General features: G+C 40.3%; 1 protein-coding gene across 1 annotated transcript in view; it reads left to right on the top strand.

Moving 5' to 3' along the window:
- The window catches only part of LOC124879567 (forkhead box protein P3-like), a 28,359-nt gene extending 11,169 nt beyond the window's left edge, over positions 1–17,190 (top strand). The window contains exons 3-6 of the mRNA XM_047384264.1: positions 12,321–12,397; positions 12,592–12,693; positions 12,788–12,909; positions 17,055–17,190. Of these exons, the coding sequence (XP_047240220.1) occupies positions 12,321–12,397; positions 12,592–12,693; positions 12,788–12,909; positions 17,055–17,190 (437 nt within the window). The remainder of the gene's footprint in view (positions 1–12,320; positions 12,398–12,591; positions 12,694–12,787; positions 12,910–17,054) is intronic.
- The last annotated feature ends 5,373 nt before the right edge of the window (positions 17,191–22,563 follow it).

The raw sequence follows: 22,563 nt of genomic DNA, 5'->3' as shown, positions 1-22,563 counted from the left end.
TGTAAACTGGCAGATTTTTGTGCAGAAAAAATATGGGTTCCTGTTGTTGAAATAACAGTTCCTAAAAAGTAACCTGTATTCTTCAATCTGTTTTTCATTTTACTCACTTCGACACCTTTTTCTGCAAGATGTAAAAGAATAGAGTTGGTAGCTTCAATACACGCGGTTGCTGTTCGGACTGTAATCAGAAAACCACCTCTGCTGACAACGTGCAGTCCTGGAGCTGCTGTTTGAGAACCTGATTTGAGAACCTGACCCGGGGATAAGGCAAAATCTTAAGGCAACCTGGTGTCTCTCAAGTGCTGATTCTTATAAGTGAACGAGAAGATATCCCTGTAGTGCTCAGCCAGTCAGCTGTCAGAGCTCCTTTTCACAGGCAGAATGAGGGTGTTTCAAGCAGACTGGCAGAGTTCTAACACACCTGCTTTGAACAGCCCCTCAATGGTGTCAGCAATTCCTGCTTCTGCAGCAGGAGAGTGTGAGTACTGGTTTCGCCAGATGGGGAAGACATCCTGCTACTTAAATTCCATAGGGGCAATGTTCACACATCCAACATCAGTAGGTCCTAGAGCCCATAGATGTGATGGACAACTGGATAAAACAGCCTCAATCAGAGGGTGATCAGTTAATTCTCTGCCATGTTATCTAGATAGCTGATGATGTTCCAACACGGCACAGTCAGATGCAGTAACTGCAATACAATAAATGTTAATGAAGGGAGAAAAAGAAAGGGCTGGTACAGCAGTAGGTTGCTAATCAGTGGGTGCAAGGGAACATGTTACAACTCCTCCCTGTTCTTTAGTCTGATGACTGATGACACAAGGTGAGGTACAGCTTCATTAAACATTTCATAAATGTTTTAGAGGAAATGGTCCATATTTTCTCTGCTAAATATTCCTCAAACTTTTCCTGAAACCAATCTGTTTGGTTCTCATTTCTCTCATAAAACAAAGTCACACGTGGCAGAGCAGGTTTTGGGCTGCAAGAAGCCAGGGCCCAAATCCAGAGTTTCCACATAAGGAAACTGGACCTCACCCCAGCACCAGAAGGTGTTTCTGGCTCAATGAAGCCCTGATAAATGTCCACATAAGACTCCTCCTCTTCAGGCCACAGTAAATACTAATGTGATCCAGGGCCATCCGCTGCATGCAGTGTGGCTCCATCTGGAAAAGTCACAACCAAACCATCCATGGAACAAAGTATTGTAGCTCCCAATGCAATTAAAATGTCTCTGCCGAGTAGATTTACAGGTGCGTCAGGTGAAATAACAAATGAATGCAACAGTTTTTGTTTTCCAACCATAGTGTAAAGAGGTGTAGACACAGCCAGAGTCTGTTTCACCCGATCAGACATTTTATTAGATGGAGAAATATTCAACGTGGAAAAGGTGGCGTCAGTGTTCACAAGAAATAGCAATGTGTCCCTTTAATTCCACTGGAACAATGGGTTCTGCCTTTTTCCCATTGTCTGGACCTCTCTGTGGGGTGTGTCACTGTGGTATGAGTGCTGCATTGTGCGGTGACAGGAGCTTGTTGTGCCAGAGGTTGATGCAAGGATGGAGGAGGTCCTTCTGGGCGTGCCCCATAGCGCTGAGGGCAGCTGCGGTCCCCATGATCCGTCTGCCCACATACTAGTTAGGAGGAGGAATAAGCTCCTCCCTGTCCACCCCTTCGTCCAGCCCTCTTTCCAAATGGTCCACCCCTGGCCCAGCCACGAGGACTATATGGGTGTGACTCCCACTGGATAGGTGGAGCCAGTTGATATACATTGGTAGGAGCTATGAGTAACGCTTGAGGAGGTTTTACCTCCCCCAGAGCTGCTGAAGTGGGCGGAGATATAACAGGAGCCATCATCCAATTGCTCCTCTCTCAGCCTTTGCAGTGATAATTTTCTTATCAGGCTTTTACTATTCCTCTTCTATCTTACTGTGGTTAATTGGACAGTTTTAAGTTTTTTGTCTAATGCATCAGGCTGTTTCTTTTCATGTTCTATTTGTTCTTTTTTCTCCACCAAATATTCCTGCATGTGGTGTAACAAATGTCTCTCCCACCTAGCGTGACCAAACCTTTCTAAATCTGGGTTTCCTTGCATATTCCATCCATCACAGTTTGTCTAAAATATTGAAGTCCATCGAGTCACTGTCTGTTTGATACAGGTTTCTACTGCCTCATAAAGAAACATGTGTTCGTCCGTCTCAGAAAAATGTAAGCATGGTGTCTGATTTTTTAGATGAGAACATGCCACGCAGCGCGTTTCCCCTCCAGCCACAGCAAAATAAGGTGTTGCATCGCATTGATGAGAAGTGTGGACCGCATTCTCAATAACTTGGAGATTACTACGTGGAATGCTGTGACCCAAAAGTTGTCTGAAATCTCACAATGCTAAAGTTATACCAGCTAATAATCTGTCTAGTTCATTTAACCATGGCCTCCGTAAACGGATTATTAGTGTTGATGTGCGGTGGTGATGTCGACACCTCGGTGTCTGTGTTACTTTCTTTGCCACGCAAGCAGCTGCATTACACGCCTCCGATTTCTCTCTGCCTATATTTCGTGCATATTTTCCCTTATTCAACACACCCATTCTATCCTTTCTGCGTTTGCTTGATCCCGTTACACCTGTATTTAACTAGCCAGGGCAATAAATGGTTAGACGGTGTTATACGTAATTCCCTTCACTTTGACAACATTTTCCAGACATTGTTTTACTTTATTGACGTTGTGTGAATCTATATGAGCATACCAAATGCGCTGCAATTCATCTATTTTGTCTTCATTCTACATCCGCAAACGTAAAGTTATGCATTTAACTACTGTTCCCTGAAGGAGAGTAACGATACTCAGTGTTGTACTGAGTGAATCGACTGAAAGGGAACTCCCTGTAAATCTCACCATGCATATTAATATTTGATAACTGCGGCACAAAACCACCCAGTTTTCGAATCACAATGCTTGTTTCCTCAAATTTTCACACAGCTCATGCAATGATGTCACCTCTCACTCGCAGCCAAACATACACATACACGCATACACACACTGTGCACAGCAAGGAGAGAAAAGGGAAATAAAAAGAAAGCAGCGCAGACAGTTGAAACCCTACGGTTGCCGGCAACTAGGAGAAAGGTTCTCAGTTAACTGAGTGTAACATTTAGGTCTGGACCAGGGAAGTTACTCCGTACCTCAACGGCCACACTTTTTAGTCGCTTTCAACCGCGGCGGGGCAAACCGGTCCTATAACTGCATCCTGTTTGAGGTAAGTGGAACTTCCGGGTGAGCCAACCCGTTCCTAAGTCCAAACGTCCCCAACTAAACCATATCCACGTTTTGGGTGAGCCAAATCCCGAGAGTGGAACTCTCAGCACGATCCATAACTCCGCGTCCGGTAGAAGGGGGGCTAGACTAGCGACCAGCTCTGGGGCACAGAGTTTTTTATCCTAACTTCTCTTCTAAACCGCCTCCACGCGGCCCATTAAATACACCTCAGGTTCATCACATCATACAGCGGGGAAACTGCCAAGTAAAAACTACTTACCTTCGTCCCCGCTGATGATGTGTTCTCCTTCGGTTATGCTCACGACATCCGGCACGGCACCAAATTGTTGAGGTAAAATAATTCCACCAGATATCATAATGCAGCCTCAACACCCCAGTCCGGATGTTGTGAGAAAAAACAGATGAAGAGCACGAACTTAAGATTAACACAGGTTTAATTTGGTAGATAATAAGTCCAACGATGTCCAATGCAAAAAGGAATACAAACAGAATAACACAAAGAAAGAGAATTACCTAAGGCCTCAGGAAGAGAGCTCGGGTTTCAGCAACGCATGGCTGTCTTTATCGAGACGTCTGCCTCATCACAGATGCCAGAAGATCTTAAACCATCTACTTTAAGCTTACTGACTGAGCCTGCCCCTTATGTAGTCTGGCACTGTAAATCAGCCAAGCCCCCTTTGTGGGTAGTTTATTATCTATACCGTGCCCAAAAGTAGACATTTATTGTTTTACTGCCCATACAGCCAGCATTCACTGCTTGCAGCTGTTGAGAACCTCCTAACCTCTGTTTCAACTTGTTCCAACCTGACTCCTGCTGTGACCCTGTGACTTCTCTCCTCAAGGCTCACACATGTTAAATCTCAGTTTTATGTTCCCATATGCAAACTAAACACATATGAAACTAAGTGATTTTAATTCTCAACAATAGCCATATCGTTTCCTTCAGCTTTTTGGCTATACAAAACATTGAAGACACGTCTTACAAAATGAAATCCATGTCTGTATTTAATAAACCCATTTTGATCATTGTCAACAATACCTGGGAGTGTCTCCTCTAACCTTTAAGCCAAGACTCACTCAGTATTTTAGTGTCAGTGGTTATTAGACTTATGGGATGCATGTTTTCACAAGTAGTGGTAGGTTTCCCTGGTTTAGGTAACAGAATTATCATCATCTTCTCGCATTGAAATAGGAACCAATTTACAATTATAGCATTCTATATATTTCTATATATCTGTCAGGGGCTTAACTAGTTTTTCCTTGAAATATGTATATAAATCAAAGGAATGGGCATCAGGCCCTGCTGCTTTACAACCTTTTAATAAATGTATGGTCTGTAAAGTTTAAGCTGTGTTAAGTTGTCTGTCAACATTGATCCCTAATCCCTCAGATATATGGTAGATATTCAAAAACATGGAATGGATATCAGGTGCAGTTTTATATTCAGATATAAATAAATTTTCATAACAATTTCGAAATACTTTGTTTATTTTCATTGGATGTACAGTAATATTTCCATTTTCCTTATTGTTAGTAATTGCTCTTTCTGATTGCTGTTGATTAATACACCAAGAAAGAAATCTGCTGTTATTCTCCATGATCATAAAATTGTTGCTTTAACCTTAATAAATTGGCTGCAGCATTTTCATGTTATTTCATTATATTGGATTCTTAACATTAACAGATATTTTAAAACATTATCAGTTTTCTGGCATGCTTGTAAACTATGCTCTTCAAGTAAACAGATTTTTTAACTAATTTATAATCTGTCCTCTGGCCAGGTTGTGGCTTTGATCCGGTGCCAGGCTGGGGGAGATCAGGAACTGAATGCTCTGTTGGCTCTGCGCTGTGCTTCCGGCTGACTCCTCTTCATTGGGGGTCGGTGCTTCTTCGGGTGGGGGACTGGGTGTCGGGACTGGGAATTGGGATTTGAGGGCTTGGGTGGTTCCGGGGGGGCCTGGGATTTTAGTCCGGGTTTTTGGTTGGTTCTCTGGGCCCAGTGCCTGTCCCTAGCCTTGGGCCTGGTAGATGTGCCTGTGCCTCCTTCCTTTGTTGTAACTCTGAAAATGGGTGCCTATTGGGGTCAGCTGGGGAGCTGGCTCCCTGGGAGAGCGTTTTGTCCCCCATTCCTTCCCTCCCCATCCCCGGAGACCTGCCTCTGCCCACTCTATTACACTACCACTCATGTAGGACCTTAGGGTGCGGGTTCGTCATTGGAGTAACTCGAGGGTTTTCCATCTCCGCAGTCCCATGTATGTATTTTGTACAACTTAGACACTCACTTATATCATTTTCATGACATGTAGGGCCTTGGGAGTGGGCACGCTTAATAGCAACCAGAGGGGAGTGTGTTTTATTAACCTCACCTCTGGTGCCTGTGCCTACCTCTAAGGGTTAAGTTGCATGTAGACATGGAGTGTCGACATGCAGAGCCTCTTCCCCACCTCTTTTTATTTTTAAATGCACTCTACAACAGCACACATCAACACTACATTTGAGTGAGGGGAGGTAGGCTTGGGGTCTTTCCACACCCCTGTTCGCTGTTCTTGTCTGAGGTTGGAGGGCAGGAGAAGGGGCGGGCCTTCTTGTCAGGGTCTGGACTGCGGTTGGGAGTCAGGTCTTGCGGTTGGGAGTCAGGTCTTGGCGGTCGATTGCTGACATTTTGACTATCTCCAGATCATTTGGATTTTTTTGGATCAAGGTCACTGGCTTCGTGCCTGGTCTGTGGCTGTGGGGGGCGGCAGGGGGATCTTGGTCGAGCAGTGTGTGGTGGTGATTAGGATGTGACTTCGCTTTGGTGGAGAGGCTGGTCTGCCTGCTTGGTGCAGCAGGATGGGCCGTGTGGGATTGTGTGTGGCTAGCATGCTGGGGCACCTCCGGGGTTGAGGTGTGGGGTTGGCGAGGTGCCCGGTCTTTGGTGCGCAGTCATGGCCTTCCTCCGATGCTTCCTGATGCCGGGTAGGTGGGGCGATGGAGCGTGTCTTGTACCTGCACTGGAGCGGCTGGCGGGCTGTGCTCTTCCTGGAGCGGTTGGTTGGCCCGGGTGTGAGTACCTGGCTGAAGCATACTTCTCTCTCATGGACGGGCGGGCTGGGCTGGTTGGTGTTTCTCCCTGGCTGTTGTTGCAGTGTGATGTATTTCTTTGGTTGTGGGGGCACAGTGGTGGCTATTGTTTATGTTCGTGCAGTGTCGGCACTAGTCTGGGCTGGTGCTGGGGCGGCCTGTCTGTCTCTACACCTCCTAGGTCTGGGGGCAGGTTGCCCCACTGCATTATCGGTACCTGGACCTGGAAGTATAGCGTTTGTATGGCGAGTGTGAGTGAGTGTACGTCCATTGTTGTGTGTCTTTACATGTGACTGTGTCATGGAGTGACATTTTGGACTTTATGGGTTCTTGTGATGGTTTATTTTGTAATTTAGATTCTCCTTATGGCTCTTTGTTTATTTCTTAGGTTGTTGTTTCTATGTTCTCCTCTAGTTTCTTTGTTTACTTTAGTTCATAGTTATTTCTAGTTCTTTATTTCCTCCTCTGATTTATTCTCTTGCTTAGTTTGTGTTTTCTGTTGTTTGTTTAGTCTCTTCACTCTTCTTCAGCCTTTGTATTTGTTTCACCTGTTCCTTGTCACACCGGTTCCCCGTTTCTTTGATTACCTGCCTTTTGTTCCCTTCTATGTGCTCTGTGTATATTAGTTGTTCTGTGTGCTTAGTTTCTCGCTGGTTCCTTGTGTTCTGTTACTACCCCATTCCCTACCAAGTCTATCCTTTGTTTATGCTTCGCTTGGATTTTATGCTACGTTTTGCCATTAGTACCTGCAGAGTTTTGTAAGTTTTGTATTTTGGACTCTGATTCATATCTGCAGTGTTTTTGTTACGTTTTTGCCTTTGAGGAATAAACTATGATGCAGCTACTGAGCTCTTGTCTGCACTTTGGTCCGACCCAAGATCCTCCCCCGACAGACTGTTTCTATGTGGACACATGAGGATGAGAAAGTGTGAATGTGGCAGTGTGCACCTGTTTTTGTTTCAGGTTGAATATTGGACTGCTCCCTGTCCTGGATCAGTTTTGGCCCCCCATCAAATGTGGGGCCTATTTCCTCCTGCCACACTCCCTGCCGGTGGCTGGTGTCTCTGCCCGCTGGTGTATTGTTTGTTTTCGTTGTCTGGGGCTGGGTGCTTTTGGCTCATCCCCCGTGGCCGCTTGCTTGGGCCTTGGGCCCTTGGCTCTGTCGGCCTCTGCTTGGGAGGTGATGTGCCCCGGGGTCTTGGGTCTCTGGGTCAATGGCTGGATCTGCTCTGGTGTAGACGGCTACCGGCAAGGCCTGTGGGCTCGTTGCTGCAGCTCCCTGGGGCTTCTGCACTGTGGTTGCTGGGTGGTTCCCCTGGGGCTCTCCTCTGGCAGTCTGCAGTAGTCCTGCAGTGGTTCTCCTGGGGTTCCCATGGTCCGGGGAGCCCTTAGATGTCTATTGCTCAGATCTCCTCTGTGTCTGTCTTGGGTCCAGGGGGGCAGGTCTGTTGCTCCTCACACTCGCTAATTGCATATTTTAATGGAGAAACCATATAAAAAGTGGACTCACACTTACAGCCACAGGTGTTTGGATTCAGGTTTTAACAGATACACGATGTTATATATTGAGCCACAGTTACCACCAAATACATCATGCATTCATTAGTACCTTGGGCTTTCCGGTTACACTGCTTTTGTTATATATGTTTCTACAGGTGCAGAAGCAGTCTTCTAGGGTATTATCTTGTATTCTTTTCACCCTTCTTTCACTCTTCTATTATTTTTATCTTCTCTTCCATTTTCCTTTTTGCTCGACCTCCCTCTCGTTCTAGTTTCTTTGTTTTTTTCCTTTCCATTTCTGTCTGTCATTGCAATTGAAATAATCCAAAAGCAGTTTCTAATATTGTTTTTTTGTATATATCAAGCCAAGCATTATAGCTTTAGCCATAATGTTCCACTTTAAAATTAAACCTGTTGGACTTCTTTTTGGCCCTCAGACAACAGGAAAATAAAAGGAAAATAATAATAATAATAATGGTATTAATATTCATAATAATAATCATAATCTGTCCTCTTATGAAAGCCTTAATGGCTTCCTACCTGATAGTAGCTGATATTTGGGTAGTGTTTGTTCCAAATAGAAATCCATTTCTGAGTCCGAATGAGCGAAATGCAGTTATAGCCTGGTCGGCCTCTGTAACTAGCACCTGGTGATACCCACTCACCAAATCTAGAGTGCAAAACCATTGTACATCCCCTCGTGCATCCAAGGACTTCTCGATATGAGGGAGGGGAAAGGCATTTTAGTTTTACAGTTTAGATGCCTATAACCCACACACATACATAAAGTCTGATCCTTCTTAACCAGCACAATGGGACTTGCATAATGGCTGCTGCTTTCTCTAATTACTTTTCTCTCAAGTGGTTGACAGCTTTATATTCTCGTGGTATGTGCCTGTAACACAATTTAACATATATGTCTTCTAAGAGAAGCTATCATATGCAGAAACGACTGAGCTATACTTTGAGTAATGCTCGTACACCACCTACTTCTTGAACACCTGCAGGCAAACTGACCACATGACATATCAGTAGTACACACATTTAAAATTGGGACATAAGCTTACGACTTGAACCAAAACTGGTAAAACAAGAACTCCAGCTCAAAGGCTGGAATCCAAAGATTCAAATAACACAGCAATACCTGAGTATCTCTCAGAACATGTGACTGACATAATCTTTATTGTGCCACGAGAAATACAATGAGCCTTCTTGCCACATACCTTCACATCACCAGTTACATCATCATGGGTTTTAGTCATACCCTAGACACACACGGTTGAGACAGCAGGTGAATTAAACAAGCTTTCACCATGATGTCTAAAAAGCTCACCATAACATTGACTAATCACATTTATCCCTAAAACACCTGGGACCTGCAAAGACACAATAGCAGGGGGATGTAAATGTAAATAAAACAAAGGAGATGATTGTAGATTTTAAGAAAAACAGAAATAGGTCAAACAAGATTTCCATCATGGGAGAAGAAGTGGAGGTGGTGGAGGAGTATAAATAGCTCAGTGTTCACCTGGCCAACAGACTGGAGTGGAGATGCAACTGTGAAGCCATCTACAAGAAGGGACAGAGCAGACTGAACTTCCTAAGGAAGCTTAGTTCCTTCAGTGTTTGCAGCAAGATGCTGTATATTTTCTATAAGTGTGTTGTGGAGAGTGTGATCTCTTCTGCCATCTGCTGGGAAGCAGCATCAGAGCCAGGAACTTGCAATAGGTCAACAAGCTAATAGGATGCAAAGAAGGATGCTTCACAAAATGAGGAACATTATGGAGAATCCTGAGCATCCTCTTCATTAGACTGTTGTTCAGCAACATTGTCTTCTTCTTCAGATCTGCTGTAAGACAGACCACCACAGGAGATCCTTCCTGCCCACAGCCATCAGCATTTACAGCAGCTCTTTAAAGAAACCTTCATAATATGAGCTAAAACAACATTTAATTTCCCTTCGGGATTAATAAAGTATTTTTGAATTAAATTGAATACCCCACATTGTGGCACCATCTTACCACCATCAATGGCCAACTCTAGAAAGTTAAGCTGCACTTGCAGGTGATGCTCCCTTATTTGGCCAATTCAGAAGCTTGGGGTGAATTAACAGCCCTTTAAAAACAGGTCTGTGCACCAAGTGCTTAAGGGACCTCAAGCAAGGTGCCCGTCGGCTGGCTGTGCACAACCTGCTTTAACTCACAATGAAAAGCCCCGTCAAACAAATGTTCAACAAATTGGACACTCAGCAGTGTTTCAGCATTTTGAAAATCTCTAGGAACATGGTGCTTTACACCCTCCATAAAGCCAGCAAAATCTCCTTTAGTGTTTCACCATCTCGCTGACGTCAAGAAAACAATGCCTCTTACAGTGCAACATACGATTTGTAACAGCTTAACAGCTCCTGTAAAAAGGCAACAGTTTTAACAGGGTCCTCGCGCTGCAAAATAGTGAAACTTTATTTCGTTGTGTGCCTCTCCCTCTAAGTATTTATTCATTGATTCATCTTATATACCACTTATTCCATAGTGGATCACGGGGGAGCTGTCGCTTATCTCCAGCAGTCTATGGGCGAGAGGCAGGGTATACCCTGGACAGGTCGCCAATCCATCGCAGGGAAACACAGAGACGAACAGGACAAACCACCATGCACACACTCATTCACACCTAAGGACAATTTAGAGAGACCAATTTACCTAACAGTCATGTTTTTGGACTGTGGGAGGAAGCCGGAGTACCCGGTGAGAACCCACGCATGCACAGGGAGAACATGCAAACTCCATGCAGAAAGATAGCTGGCCAGGAGACGAACCCAGGACCTTGCTTCAAGGCAACAGTGCTACCAACTGCGCCACCATGCAGCCCTCCAAGTAATCAAATAAAAATAAAGGCTGATCAGAGGCAGACAATGACATAATTTCATCCAGGCCTGTACCTCCTTGAGCCATTGAATTAATCCTATGCCTCCTTTTCCCCTGAACATAGGACATTTTCTGTCACGTAGCCGAAAAACAAACTTACAGAAGGGCTCATAGAAGATGGTGACCCTGTTTTTGAGTGTGCAACACTAGGTCCAGACTTCGCTGACACCTGTTCCTGGCGCAGCTTCTCATTTTCAGCACTTAATTGTGCAATTAAGCTTCTCCACTCTTGCATTTCTTCCTCCATTTCTGTAAAGGGACCCTACAATTAATCACAGGACTCAAAAGAAAAGATGATAGGGAGTGCCCTGGGCTGTCATTGACTGAGCCAAGTAATTTCCCTGCCAGGAGGTGCAATCTTCACCTTCTTTATCACAACATGATGAATGAGTTATTAGTAATCACACTGATACAATGATTAATACTAATATAAAGGTTTAATCTTTCACATGTGCAAAATTGTCAAATTTTCCTAAAACAACCACAGAAAAAGGTGCACTGCTTCTGAGTGTTCTGAGTTCCCAGAATGTGGCAGGTTATGAGAGAGGTTGAGGCATTATTATAATTAAGCTAAAGGCTCAGCAATGCATGATGTTGCTCTTCCTGTGTTACAGGATGAGAGAGCGGGGAGAAATTTTCATGATGCATTTTTATTCTGATTGGCCTTTCATTTCAAAATATTTATATCCATGCATCTTTGTCTCCCTGAAAGGGGAAACTCATGGCCAGAATTTAGATTTCTAAATACCTCACTGGAGTAAGGATTTTGGGCATGGCCTCATGCCCAAAATCAACTGAGGTTCCTGTTATTGGAATTTATGACAGAGTTGTAAACAATTTAGAGGATACTGAATCCCTGTATGTTCAAAGAATGCTACGGGGAAGAAAACATCCCAATTGAATTTAAACTTGTCTGCTATGTGGACTGGAGACATGGAGACAACATTTTGGTTCTGTGTGTTGGCTGGGCAGCCCATCATTGTCTCAAACATGTTGTCTAATCATGTGAAAACCCAAAAAATAATTGTTCTTTTTTTTTACCTTTAATAGAGAAAGATATTTTAAAACAAGTTGTCATAGGGTTTTACTCAAGGTCTTGCTGAAGGGACCTGTAAATAGTTTAGAAGCTTGATCATTAACTCTAAAGAGCAGTAATTCGACATGAGTATTTACATGGGTTTAAGTAAAATCATATCCCAGTCTGCTTCAGATTGATAACCATTACATTTGGAACACAAAGGAGCACCTAACATTGGACATCAAAGAAAGTTTTATTCTCTGACAAGAAAAAATATGTATCTGAGCAATTTTAATGAAACCCATCGTACCTGGCAAGACAAGGAGATCCCACTGGAGATGCTTTCTACATGATACCACGAAGGAGGATCCATCCTAACTGACAACCTGCTTATGATCTGTTATGGGAAATGCAAATCCTTCAGACTTTAGATTCTGATAACAGTTGTATTGTTGTGTGGACTGTTCCCCTGCAGTAGCTGCAGTGAGAGGGATCAAAATTGTTATTTCTTTGATCGTTTGTTGACCTGTAATCGTTGTTTTGCAGCTCTGTTCCCGGGTATTGAATGCTACAAATACAACAACATCAGGCCTCCACACACCTATGCTTACCTGATAAGATGGGTAATGAAATTCAACTTTATTCAAAATATGAGCATAGTAATAAAAACAATGACTTCAAGTTTCAGATCACTGCTGTATCATTGTAAATAACAATAGTTAGCGGTGGACTTGGTATTACTGTAAATGTGTATGGACACTCTGTCATGTTGTAAACAACTTACCAATATATGTGGCCCATGTTCTGCACTTTGCAGTCTATCTTGGAGTCTCCAGACAAACAGAGGACTCTGAGTGAGATTTACAACTGGTTTACTACCATGTTCTTCTACTTCAGACACAACACAGCTACATGGAAGGTTTAACACATTTACTCAGTTCACTTTTTAATGTCTCTAACTTAAACACAATGTTAGCTATGGCAAAAAACCCTTTCCTCATTCATTTTCCCAGAATGCAATACGTCACAATCTCAGCCTTCACAAGTGTTTCATACGAGCAGAAGGAGAAAAAGGAGCTGTCTGGACAGTGGATGAAGCAGAGTACCAGAGAAGGAAGGGACAAAAATATCACCGGTAAAAACATTTCAAAAATTTTAATACAGAAAAAGTCAAGTGAACAATAATTAGAGAAATAATTAGATATATTGTGTCAAATTGTAATTTATGCCCCCCTCGTCAAATGATTGATAACCCTTGGTCAGCAGATCAAAGGGATATATGACAGTCATAAATGTTTATGACTTCCACCTGTTAGACGATCAAACTATCAAGGGGTTTAATTGGTGTTGTAAAAGTTCATGACTTCCACCTGTTGGAAGATCAAAGGATCATTTAGCTTCATCGGGAATTAACAATAGGACATATAGGTGTTAGCAAATCCCAGTCTTTAGGACAACTTCCCCATGCCAACTGTCTCTGCGTTAGATCAGGAATTAACATTAGGACATATAGGTGTTAGCAAATCCCAGTCTTTAGGACAACAGGTGTTTCGTTGTTATCATATGAAATATGGCCTCCATCCAACTCCCCAACTTCAGCCAAGACGATTACAATAGGAATCTATGTGTTTTCTTCTGTAGTAAACACTAGTAAACCTAGGATTTATTTGACTACGTCCATCAAAAAATGTGGTTTTAAAGTAATAGGCAATGCTCACAGAGATCTGGTGATAATGAATGTTTTGTTTTTTAGTGGGTGAGATTCATCTAATGATTCTGCCAAATCTTGAACTTGAACCCAGCAGTTAAATGCGATTGGTCATGATCTATAAACTTCTAAAAAGCCTTGTAGGTCTTGAGTAAAGTAAAATAGATTAATAATAACAATTGACCTAAAAGAAAGACTACAAAGCTCCCAACAGGAAACAACATCATTCGCAATAATAATTTTGGGTATATCTTTTTTTATAGACAAGCAATTCAGCCACTCTTTTTTTTTGTACAAATTTCCTTTAGTCATGATAACACCACATATTGTTTATGTCCATCACCTGTTTCTTATTCTGGGATGAAAAGGTGGTTATGCAGTTTAATGTGAAAAGTTAATTTATTAGATTCAGTGTTTATAAAAGTGACAGGCGTGAATTTAGCTCAATTCAACCTATTAACACAGAAAATCTCTTATTGTAAATCAACCCTAATTTGTGCAAAGGTGCAATGAACATGTTTTGTTTGCAATGAAAGATGTACTTAAGTGCCTACTCACATCATTGCAAATGAAGCTGTGAATAAAACTATAAATGTTGTCTTACCTCTGAGCCCGGTCCAAACTTGTATGATCACTTAGACATTCTAAGGATGCCATTATGAAAGGGAAAATCTTTTATGATAAGCACCCATATTTCTAGTCTTTTTTAGAAATCTGCATTTATTTTTCAATCTTTTCTCAATCAAAAGAGTCTTTCTTAGATAAAGGGAGTACTCAGAGAAGGCAGAGAAATAAGGTTAACCAAGGGAAGGAAGGAGGTGGGTTTTAACCTCAGACTTTTCAGTTCACCATGTAGACAAGGTGCCCATTTGAATGGAGAGAGGTCTCACATTTTCTTTATCATGCAAGTTGAACAGTAAAAACACTCCTGCAACATTGTTGAACGTTGGCTAAACCAAACATTGGTCAACCGAACATTAAACAAATCAAATCTATTTATCATTTAGCACTTTAACACACAAAATTGGTAATACTCTAGGACCATTAACAGATTAGTATGACAATCATTGAATAGCTAAAAATACAAGTGCATTTTTTGTAACTGCACATCTTTCATGTACTGTTCAGCAATATAACAGTTTAAGAAACATGAAACTGTGTAGCAGTCTGGTTTTCAGCTTTTCTTGTTTAGTATGATGTTAGGTTGTAAACAACTACAAAATATTTGACTGATCATTTATAAAAAAAAGCAGTACAGATTTTCTTCCTCTGCTTTTTTTTCTTGGAAGAAATGTTCCAAGACTTGCTAATTTATTAATTGTATTAGACCTTCACTTTGCCATTAACACAAGTCTTATCATGTAACCAGTCAAACTGTACTTCAAATAAAATAAAAATCTTTGAACAATCTCATATTATAGCTGTGACAGTTTCTATCATAAACCCCTAGCTGATTAATCAACTTAATCACTATGTTTATAATTCATGTTTTTTTTCTGTGTATATGTATTTGTGAAGCCAATATTATGTATTAAGCACAATTGATTTTTACTAAAAAAAATGTAATTAATTAACTCTTGGATTAATCTTTATCATTTCTAAACCTACAGCTGGTTAACTTCTGTGCTAAATCCTGCTAGAAAACAGGCAGGTGGCCATCGCCAGTCACAAATACTGACTATTGCAATAGACAGTGTGAAAAAAACCTACAGGATATGTTTGCCAAACTTGATCTGAATTTTAACTCCGCTTCTCAGTTTGGGTCCAGTCAACTTTTTAAATTGCAAACTATTCACCATTCCACAAAGAATGTTTTGCGTTCTTCAACTTGACGTAACAGTAAACACTGAATTGAAGGATTTCATTTTTGTGACTACTGATTATTGTTTGTTTTACATTGGCATAAACTAAAGTGCCTTTCATGAATATATTAATTTTGAAATGTGCTAAGGGAGTTATAACCTTCCTGTCCTTTCCTTGACATTTCTCTGTAGTGCTTGAAAACAATAGCAGATTCTGGTGTTCAGTCAGGTGCTATAAATCCATCAGTGATGGCTACATTCATCCCACACCTTCAAACTGTAAACTGCAGTCATCCCTTACAGTAGCTTACTAAACTCCTTGGTAAATTGATGATATATAATAACAACAAAACATCTAAAGTCTGGGATTTGTTAACATCTATATGTCCTAATGTTAATTCCTGATCTAACACAGAGACAGTTGGCATTGGAAAGTCGTCCTAAAGTCTGGAACTTGCTAACACCTATATGTCCTATTGTTAATTCCTAAATAAATAAACTTTTAATCCCTTGATGTCCTGACAGATGACGTGGGGAACTTGACAAAAAGTGTGGAAATTGTTAACACCTAGTAATGTTATTTACTGATGAAGCTAAATAAATAACCTTTGATCCTTTGATGTCCTGATAGATTGTGTGGAGAAGTTGCCAAAAAGTGTGGGAATTGCTCACACCTATATGTCTTAATGTTAATTATTCATTCATTCATCTTCCACACAACTTATTCCATAGTGGGTCACTGGGGGAGCTGGTGCCTATCTCCAGCAATCTACAGGCGAGAGACAGGGCACACCTTGGACAGGTCGCCAATGCATCACAGCAATGTTAATTACTGATGAAGCTAAATAAATAACCTTTGATGTTGTGACAGAGGGCGTGGGAAAGTTGACAAAAAGTGTGAGAATTGCTAACACCTATATGTCTTAATGCTATTTACTGATGTAGGTAAATAAATAACCTTTGATCTTCTAACAGGTGGAAGTCATAAACCTTTATGACTTTCATAAAACCCTTTGATCTTCTGACCAGGCATCGTAAATCATCTGACAGGGGCCCATAAATCACATTTTTCCTTATAAAGTTTTTTAGAGTAGCTGAATATTTTTCTTAAAGCTTTTGAGGTCTCCTGATTATCAAGAAATGCTGTAGCCCGACCTAGAAGAAACAAAGACATGCACTAGTTTTTCCTATCTGTGTAACACATAAGTGAAAGAAAGTGGTCCTGAAAATGTATTTTATGTGGGCTTTAAAGGATACATCTTTGTCCCAAAAAATCTGAATCAGCTTTATTGGCCAAGAATGTGCACAAACAAGGAAATTGGCTTTGGTTTTAAGCACTTAGAGCGTACAGACATTTACTATAAATATATGTACAAGCATGTGTATGTACAGCCTTTTGTATGAAGCAAAAAATAAAGGCACGTTGTTGTAGTGCAAATATGCTTATTTAGTTCCACAGCAGAGTAGCTGAAAGGTGGGCTGTAAGGTATTTTGTGTTCATAAGAGAGCCTGGTGGAAGAAACTGTCTCTGTGGTGGCTGTTTTTTGCAAACGGTGCTCTATAGCGCTGACCTGACAGTGAAAGTCTAAACAGTTTGTGTCTGGGATGTGTGGAGGTTCCTGACAGTGGTGCTGGATCCCAAAGTAATGTAATGTAATTTAGGATACTCAATTTACTATTAGTACATTTCTAAGGTGTTCAGCTCCGAACAATAATATAGCATTAGAAAATGTTTCACCCATCTGTTTTCTATATATTCCTTCCATTCAGGGTCATGGGCGAACTGGTGCCTATCTCCAGCGGTCGACAGATGAGAGGCGGGTTACACCCTGAACAGGTCGCCAGTCCATCGCAGGGCAACGCAGAGAAACACAGGACAACCATGCACACACCCATTCACACCTAAGGGCAGTTTAGAAAGACAGATTAACCTAACAGTCATGTTTTTGGACTGTGGGAGAAGGCCAATTACACGGAGGAAACCCACACGGGGAGAATATGCAAACTCCATGCAGAAAGACCCCTGCCCTGGAGCTGAACCCATGGCCTTCTTGCTGCAAGGCAACAGTGCACACAGCCACTGTGCAGCCCGAAAATCTTTCAGTCTTTAAGATATGCATGTTATCCGATTAACTGATCCCTTTTGTCAGACTTCATGAATAAAAATAACTGCATGATAACACAGGAAATGTATTTCCTAACTAAACCGTTAGTAATCTTCACTGGCGTTGTCTCTTTGCTTAATCTGAGGTCTAAAGTCTAATGGGAACTTTTCAAACAAATCTTTTCTGTAGAATATTTCTGAGTTGAGTAGCTGGATTTTTTTTTTCAGAAATATTTCAGATAAAAGTTAGACTGGTTATACGGCTACATGTTTCTGAGAGTAAAAAAGGACAAAAAACATTTTTTTTTTTCAGAAAAAGTTTCATTGTACCAACATAAAACATAAACGGTATTAACCCCTTTTCCATTTCCTCTACAATGTCCCAGGCTTTGGGAAAGCCTCATGCTTTGAAGCCCAGGTTGCATTTTAATACAAATTTACCCGGATAATTTCATTTTCCTGTGGCTTTACTTTCATGGGTAAGTGGCCCTGGTCTGGAGTAGGTCTTTTCAGCTTTCCCAGGGATTTGTTAAAGGGGTTGTGGGCAGCGAGGCTTGGCATCAGTAGCTGCATTAATGGGAGAGGTTACAATACCAATTAATTGTTTTTATACCATTAATTTCTCACAAAAAGTAGTTTTAGGATGTTTTTAAACTAGAAAGTAGACCTCAAATCTTGATCTCTGTAGTCAGTTAATCAAGAATGAGCTTACTTTTAAATGTTTTTTGGGAATTTTCGGAACAGCAGAGCTCTGCATTCAAGCTGGTCTGCCTGTTAAGCTAATTGGGTGGCTGGACAGGAACTTCCCCACTAACCACTGCAAGACCTCACCCCGGCTGTCTGGGATCTCCCGTTACCTGTCATCTGTTTGTGGTGGCTGAAAGTGAACATAAAACTTTTAATAGGTATGTGGTGAATAACAGCAAGTACCACAATATAAAACCGATTTATTGTTATTGGAAATTTGTGACGTTAAGTTTGTGTTGGGATTAATTATTAGCTGTTTCACCATAGTTCTGTAAGACAAATGTTTTAATGCAGTACTGATCAGACCACTAATCAGAGGACTGATTATCAATTTCTTTTTTGTTTTAATAAATAAATTTTTTACTAACATGTTCTGTAGTTATCTGATATGAGTTTACCTGATGATAAAAAAAAAAAAAGAAAAACAAATTGTTAATCAGTGTTTAGTAGTTATTGTAAATCATCCATGCAGTTGTAAAGCAACAACCCCGGCCCGATGCAGATTGGTAAAAAATTAAATAAAATTAAATTCACTGTATTAAAAGCCTGCTTAAACACTTTGGTGGATCAGATCTAAAAGACAAGCGATGGTTTAAATGAAACTTTTAATAACATACAGAGCTCAACATCTATCTATTAATTATTTTTTTACATAAGAAAATATTTTTGTCAAAACTGATTCTCATGTCTAATTATTTTTTCATAGGTGCCTTTTGTCCATTTTAATTACAAGAAAACTGCTAAGGTGAATTAAATGATCTGTGAATCTAAATCTGCCAGAGCTATAAAGGAGTTTGAGACTGTCTATATATATCAAAACAATCTCATTTTTTACCTTACATTTTATACCTGGCTGTATCTTTTCTTCCAATAAATTCTTTTGAACACATAACTCAAATACATTCTGCATTTGTGGGTGATTTTCTTGATTTTTTTCTACCTGTAACAGGTTGTGTTTGTAGTCAGAGATTTGCACAGTTGTTTACATTATCTGACTTTATTCCTTAGCTACACACTTACTGGCTTGGTAATATGTCATTAACCTTGCAAAACAGTCATTAGTCATTAACTGTGTTACACATGTAGGTCACATTACCACTGCTCTCTTCCTGAATACTAGCCAATCTCACAAAATAATCAAGGAATTCAATTATTTATATTTATTCATGAAATATGAATCTTAGAATCACAATGTAGGTGAGAGTGCTGGATAGTGGAAATCCTTGAATGAATAAATATCACAACAAAGCCATTAACTATTTTTGATGAGCAAACCCTAAACATGTCACGGTCTGCGGTTGTTTTGGACCAAATGAATACAACCAGGTATATATGCAGGGAGAGGAGAGGAGTAGACCAATGAGAGGGAAGCTAAGGTGATCAGAAGAGAAGTAACAACAGGTGCGGGAACCGGCTGTGGAGACTGAGGGAAGGTGGTTACTATGGTGACTAATGCTGAGGAACGCAGGGACACGAGGAACTAAACTAGACTGGAAACGTAAACAAACTAGAAACCAGGAAGCTGGAGACTGGGTAAGAAAGAGACAACAAATAATGAACTAAACAGGGGGAGAAGAGAAAGCGAAGAGCTTAGATAACAAATGACCTAAACATAAAAAATAAGTTGAAATTATACCTAGCAGGAACAAATAATCAAATACTATTACTGCCAGAAAAGAACTGAAACAGAAGGGGCTAACACAGAGAACTATACTAGAATAATAAACCGTGAAGGGAGAAATAAACACAAATATCTAAGCAAGAGAAAACTATACTAGAAGTAAGGCTGAGGAGAACAACTAAGTAAACAATAACAAAAGGGGATCTAAGAACAAAGAAGGACGAACCACTAGAACTAAAGGTGCTGAAGTACAGACAGAACTATAACCAAACACCAGGATAACAGAAGGAATAACTAAACATAGGTAAACTATTCAACAAAGGGAACAAACTCTTAACAGCAAAATAAAACAAAGCCCAAACTGGCAGATCCTGACAAAATGAGCAAAGATGGGTAGAGTAGCCAAAAATTCTACTCAAGTATGGGCATTGTTACTTAATAAATAACACAAGTAAAGTAAAAAGTGTTAATTGAAAAACCTTCACAGTCCACTAATTCCCATGTAATTGACTAGTATCTACTTAGTAAGTTACTTTGTATTACTTTATTCTGCCAACTAATTATAGTAGTTACCGTTAAAACACTGTTTAATAATCTCTAAACTGCTCACTATTTACCAACAGTAAATAGTGAGCAATAGGCAGTAAATTGCTAAATATTACCAGGTAAGAGCTGTTGTTACTATGTTAAAGCAGATAAGGAAAAAGCTTTAACTTGTTTCTTATCTTTTAAAAGGTTATTACAATAACAGTCATCTAGGGTTGTACAATGTTCTGTTCATTACCTAGCTCAGTTACACTAAGCATCATTATCAATTAAAACATAACTCAGTAAGGTAACACTGTAATGTAAAACAAACGCCAGCATTGTTTCTTGGATTTTAAATAGTTGTTACCATGTAAGTCACTCTAAATAAATCTGTTTTACATAGGCAGGAAATAGAAACTTTCAGTATCTATCATTCAAACTATAGTTTATTTGCTAGCCACAAATACAGGACATGTAACATAAACTTTTATCCATGGTGCCCATTGATGATACTGTGCCTTTCTATACTCCTCAGAAATTTTTCACATACTTTTTCACAAGTATCTGCTACTTGTGCGACTCCTTCTCTTTTCCAATGGTTATTATCAGTCTGACAGAGAAGTACCCCCAATCCTTTTTTTAGTATAACAATGGCCACCAGTGGGCTCAACAGGGACGCACTTTATCAGTTTATTATTTTACTTAGTACCCCTACACATAGCCCATTCTAAAATGGCCAAACTCTAAAACTCAGTAGTTTAATCTAACCTCCCCAACAACCCTGCATTCCAAACTCTTTGTGAAGTGCCTTGAGACGACATGTGTTGTAAATTGGCGCTATATAAATAAAACTGAATTAAATTGAATTCTAAACTTTAATGGGTTTTATTGGTATTATAACTGATGGAAGAAGTGGAACACATTGTTTTCATAAATTTTTTACAAATAATAAGGGGTGGGATGCCTATATGTATCCAGTCTTCTTTATTCTAAAAGCTAATGTTGTGGAATTTTCTTATCAAAGTGGGTAGAAGTTGACTCATAACAAGAGAAAATCCGGACTTTGTCTTTATAAGTTTTATTCAAAGGCATTCAGCGTTTGAAGACCCTGACACTGTGGTTAGTCAGTGAAAAAGAGCCCCGATCAACATTTACACACAGTATTTATACCAGAACATGACAGTGTTATCTCAATACTTCAAAGAGTCTGTGTTTTATGACCCCAGACCCTTCTCGGGTTCAGAGGTGACTAGGTTACCTAGGAACAACCATCTACTCTCCCTGAGGCATCACCCTAACAAATGCCCTTAACCATTAAACTTCTAATAATGGCTTTTACAACTTCCTCCTCTAACACAGATGTTCACTGGAGTGAGGTAAACCAAAGGTCATACACTGTGGAATACTTACTGCAAGAATTTCCATCACACTCCTTTCTTCTGATTACAAGATAATCACAACTAAAGGAAAATTCTTCAAAACCATCACCCCTCTCAGCCAACAGATAATCCAAAGCCATTCTAGTTTGCAAACTCATCGTTCTAATAGCTTAGGCTGATTGAAGTATAAGTTGTGACCGTAGGTAGTAAATGAGCTAGATAACATACTCCAGACCAAGTAGCAGGCAGATACAGATATGATCTATTTCCACACATCCAACCCATGTTCTTAGGACACGAAAACCCATCTCTACTAGGAAAAGTAACAAGAACCCTGGTTAATTTACCTGCCATGCCATACAATTAACCTCCATCCGGTAAGGCTGTAAGATTAAGAGTTAACACAAAGGGATCTGGAGCCAAATATTCTGAAATAGTATAAGGATCAGTCCTGACAGGACAAGGTCTAGATGTATTAATGTGGGTCAAGGCACATGAAACTGGTATAATAGTTTTACAACCCTCCGTCTTTTCAAGGAAATAAGGTGTACTTTCCTCCTGTGTAATACAAATATCTGGATCTTTAATCGGATTTCTAATACCCCGAATTCTATAAAGAGTTCCTGTAGAAGCACACGTTAAATTAGTCTCACTAGAAAATTTACTAACATTTCTGCTTTTTCTTACAGTACAATTCCTCACAGTTTTGATGCATCAGTTGCCACCATACATTATCAGTATGATCACAGTAGTCAGAAAAGTGATGAATCTCTCTTCGAATCCGCTGATGAATATTATTAGTCAGATTAACCACACATTGTCTTTGCTGTACCTTACCCAACATGAACACAAGTTATAAAAAATACTTGCAATACCAATCATTAGCATCAGAACAGACCA

This window comes from Girardinichthys multiradiatus, chromosome 1, assembly GCF_021462225.1.
Source record: "Girardinichthys multiradiatus isolate DD_20200921_A chromosome 1, DD_fGirMul_XY1, whole genome shotgun sequence".
In the NCBI taxonomy this organism is placed as follows: domain Eukaryota; kingdom Metazoa; phylum Chordata; class Actinopteri; order Cyprinodontiformes; family Goodeidae; genus Girardinichthys; species Girardinichthys multiradiatus.
Note: the sequence above shows the minus strand (reverse complement) of the source record. Positions and strands in the feature narration are given on the sequence as shown.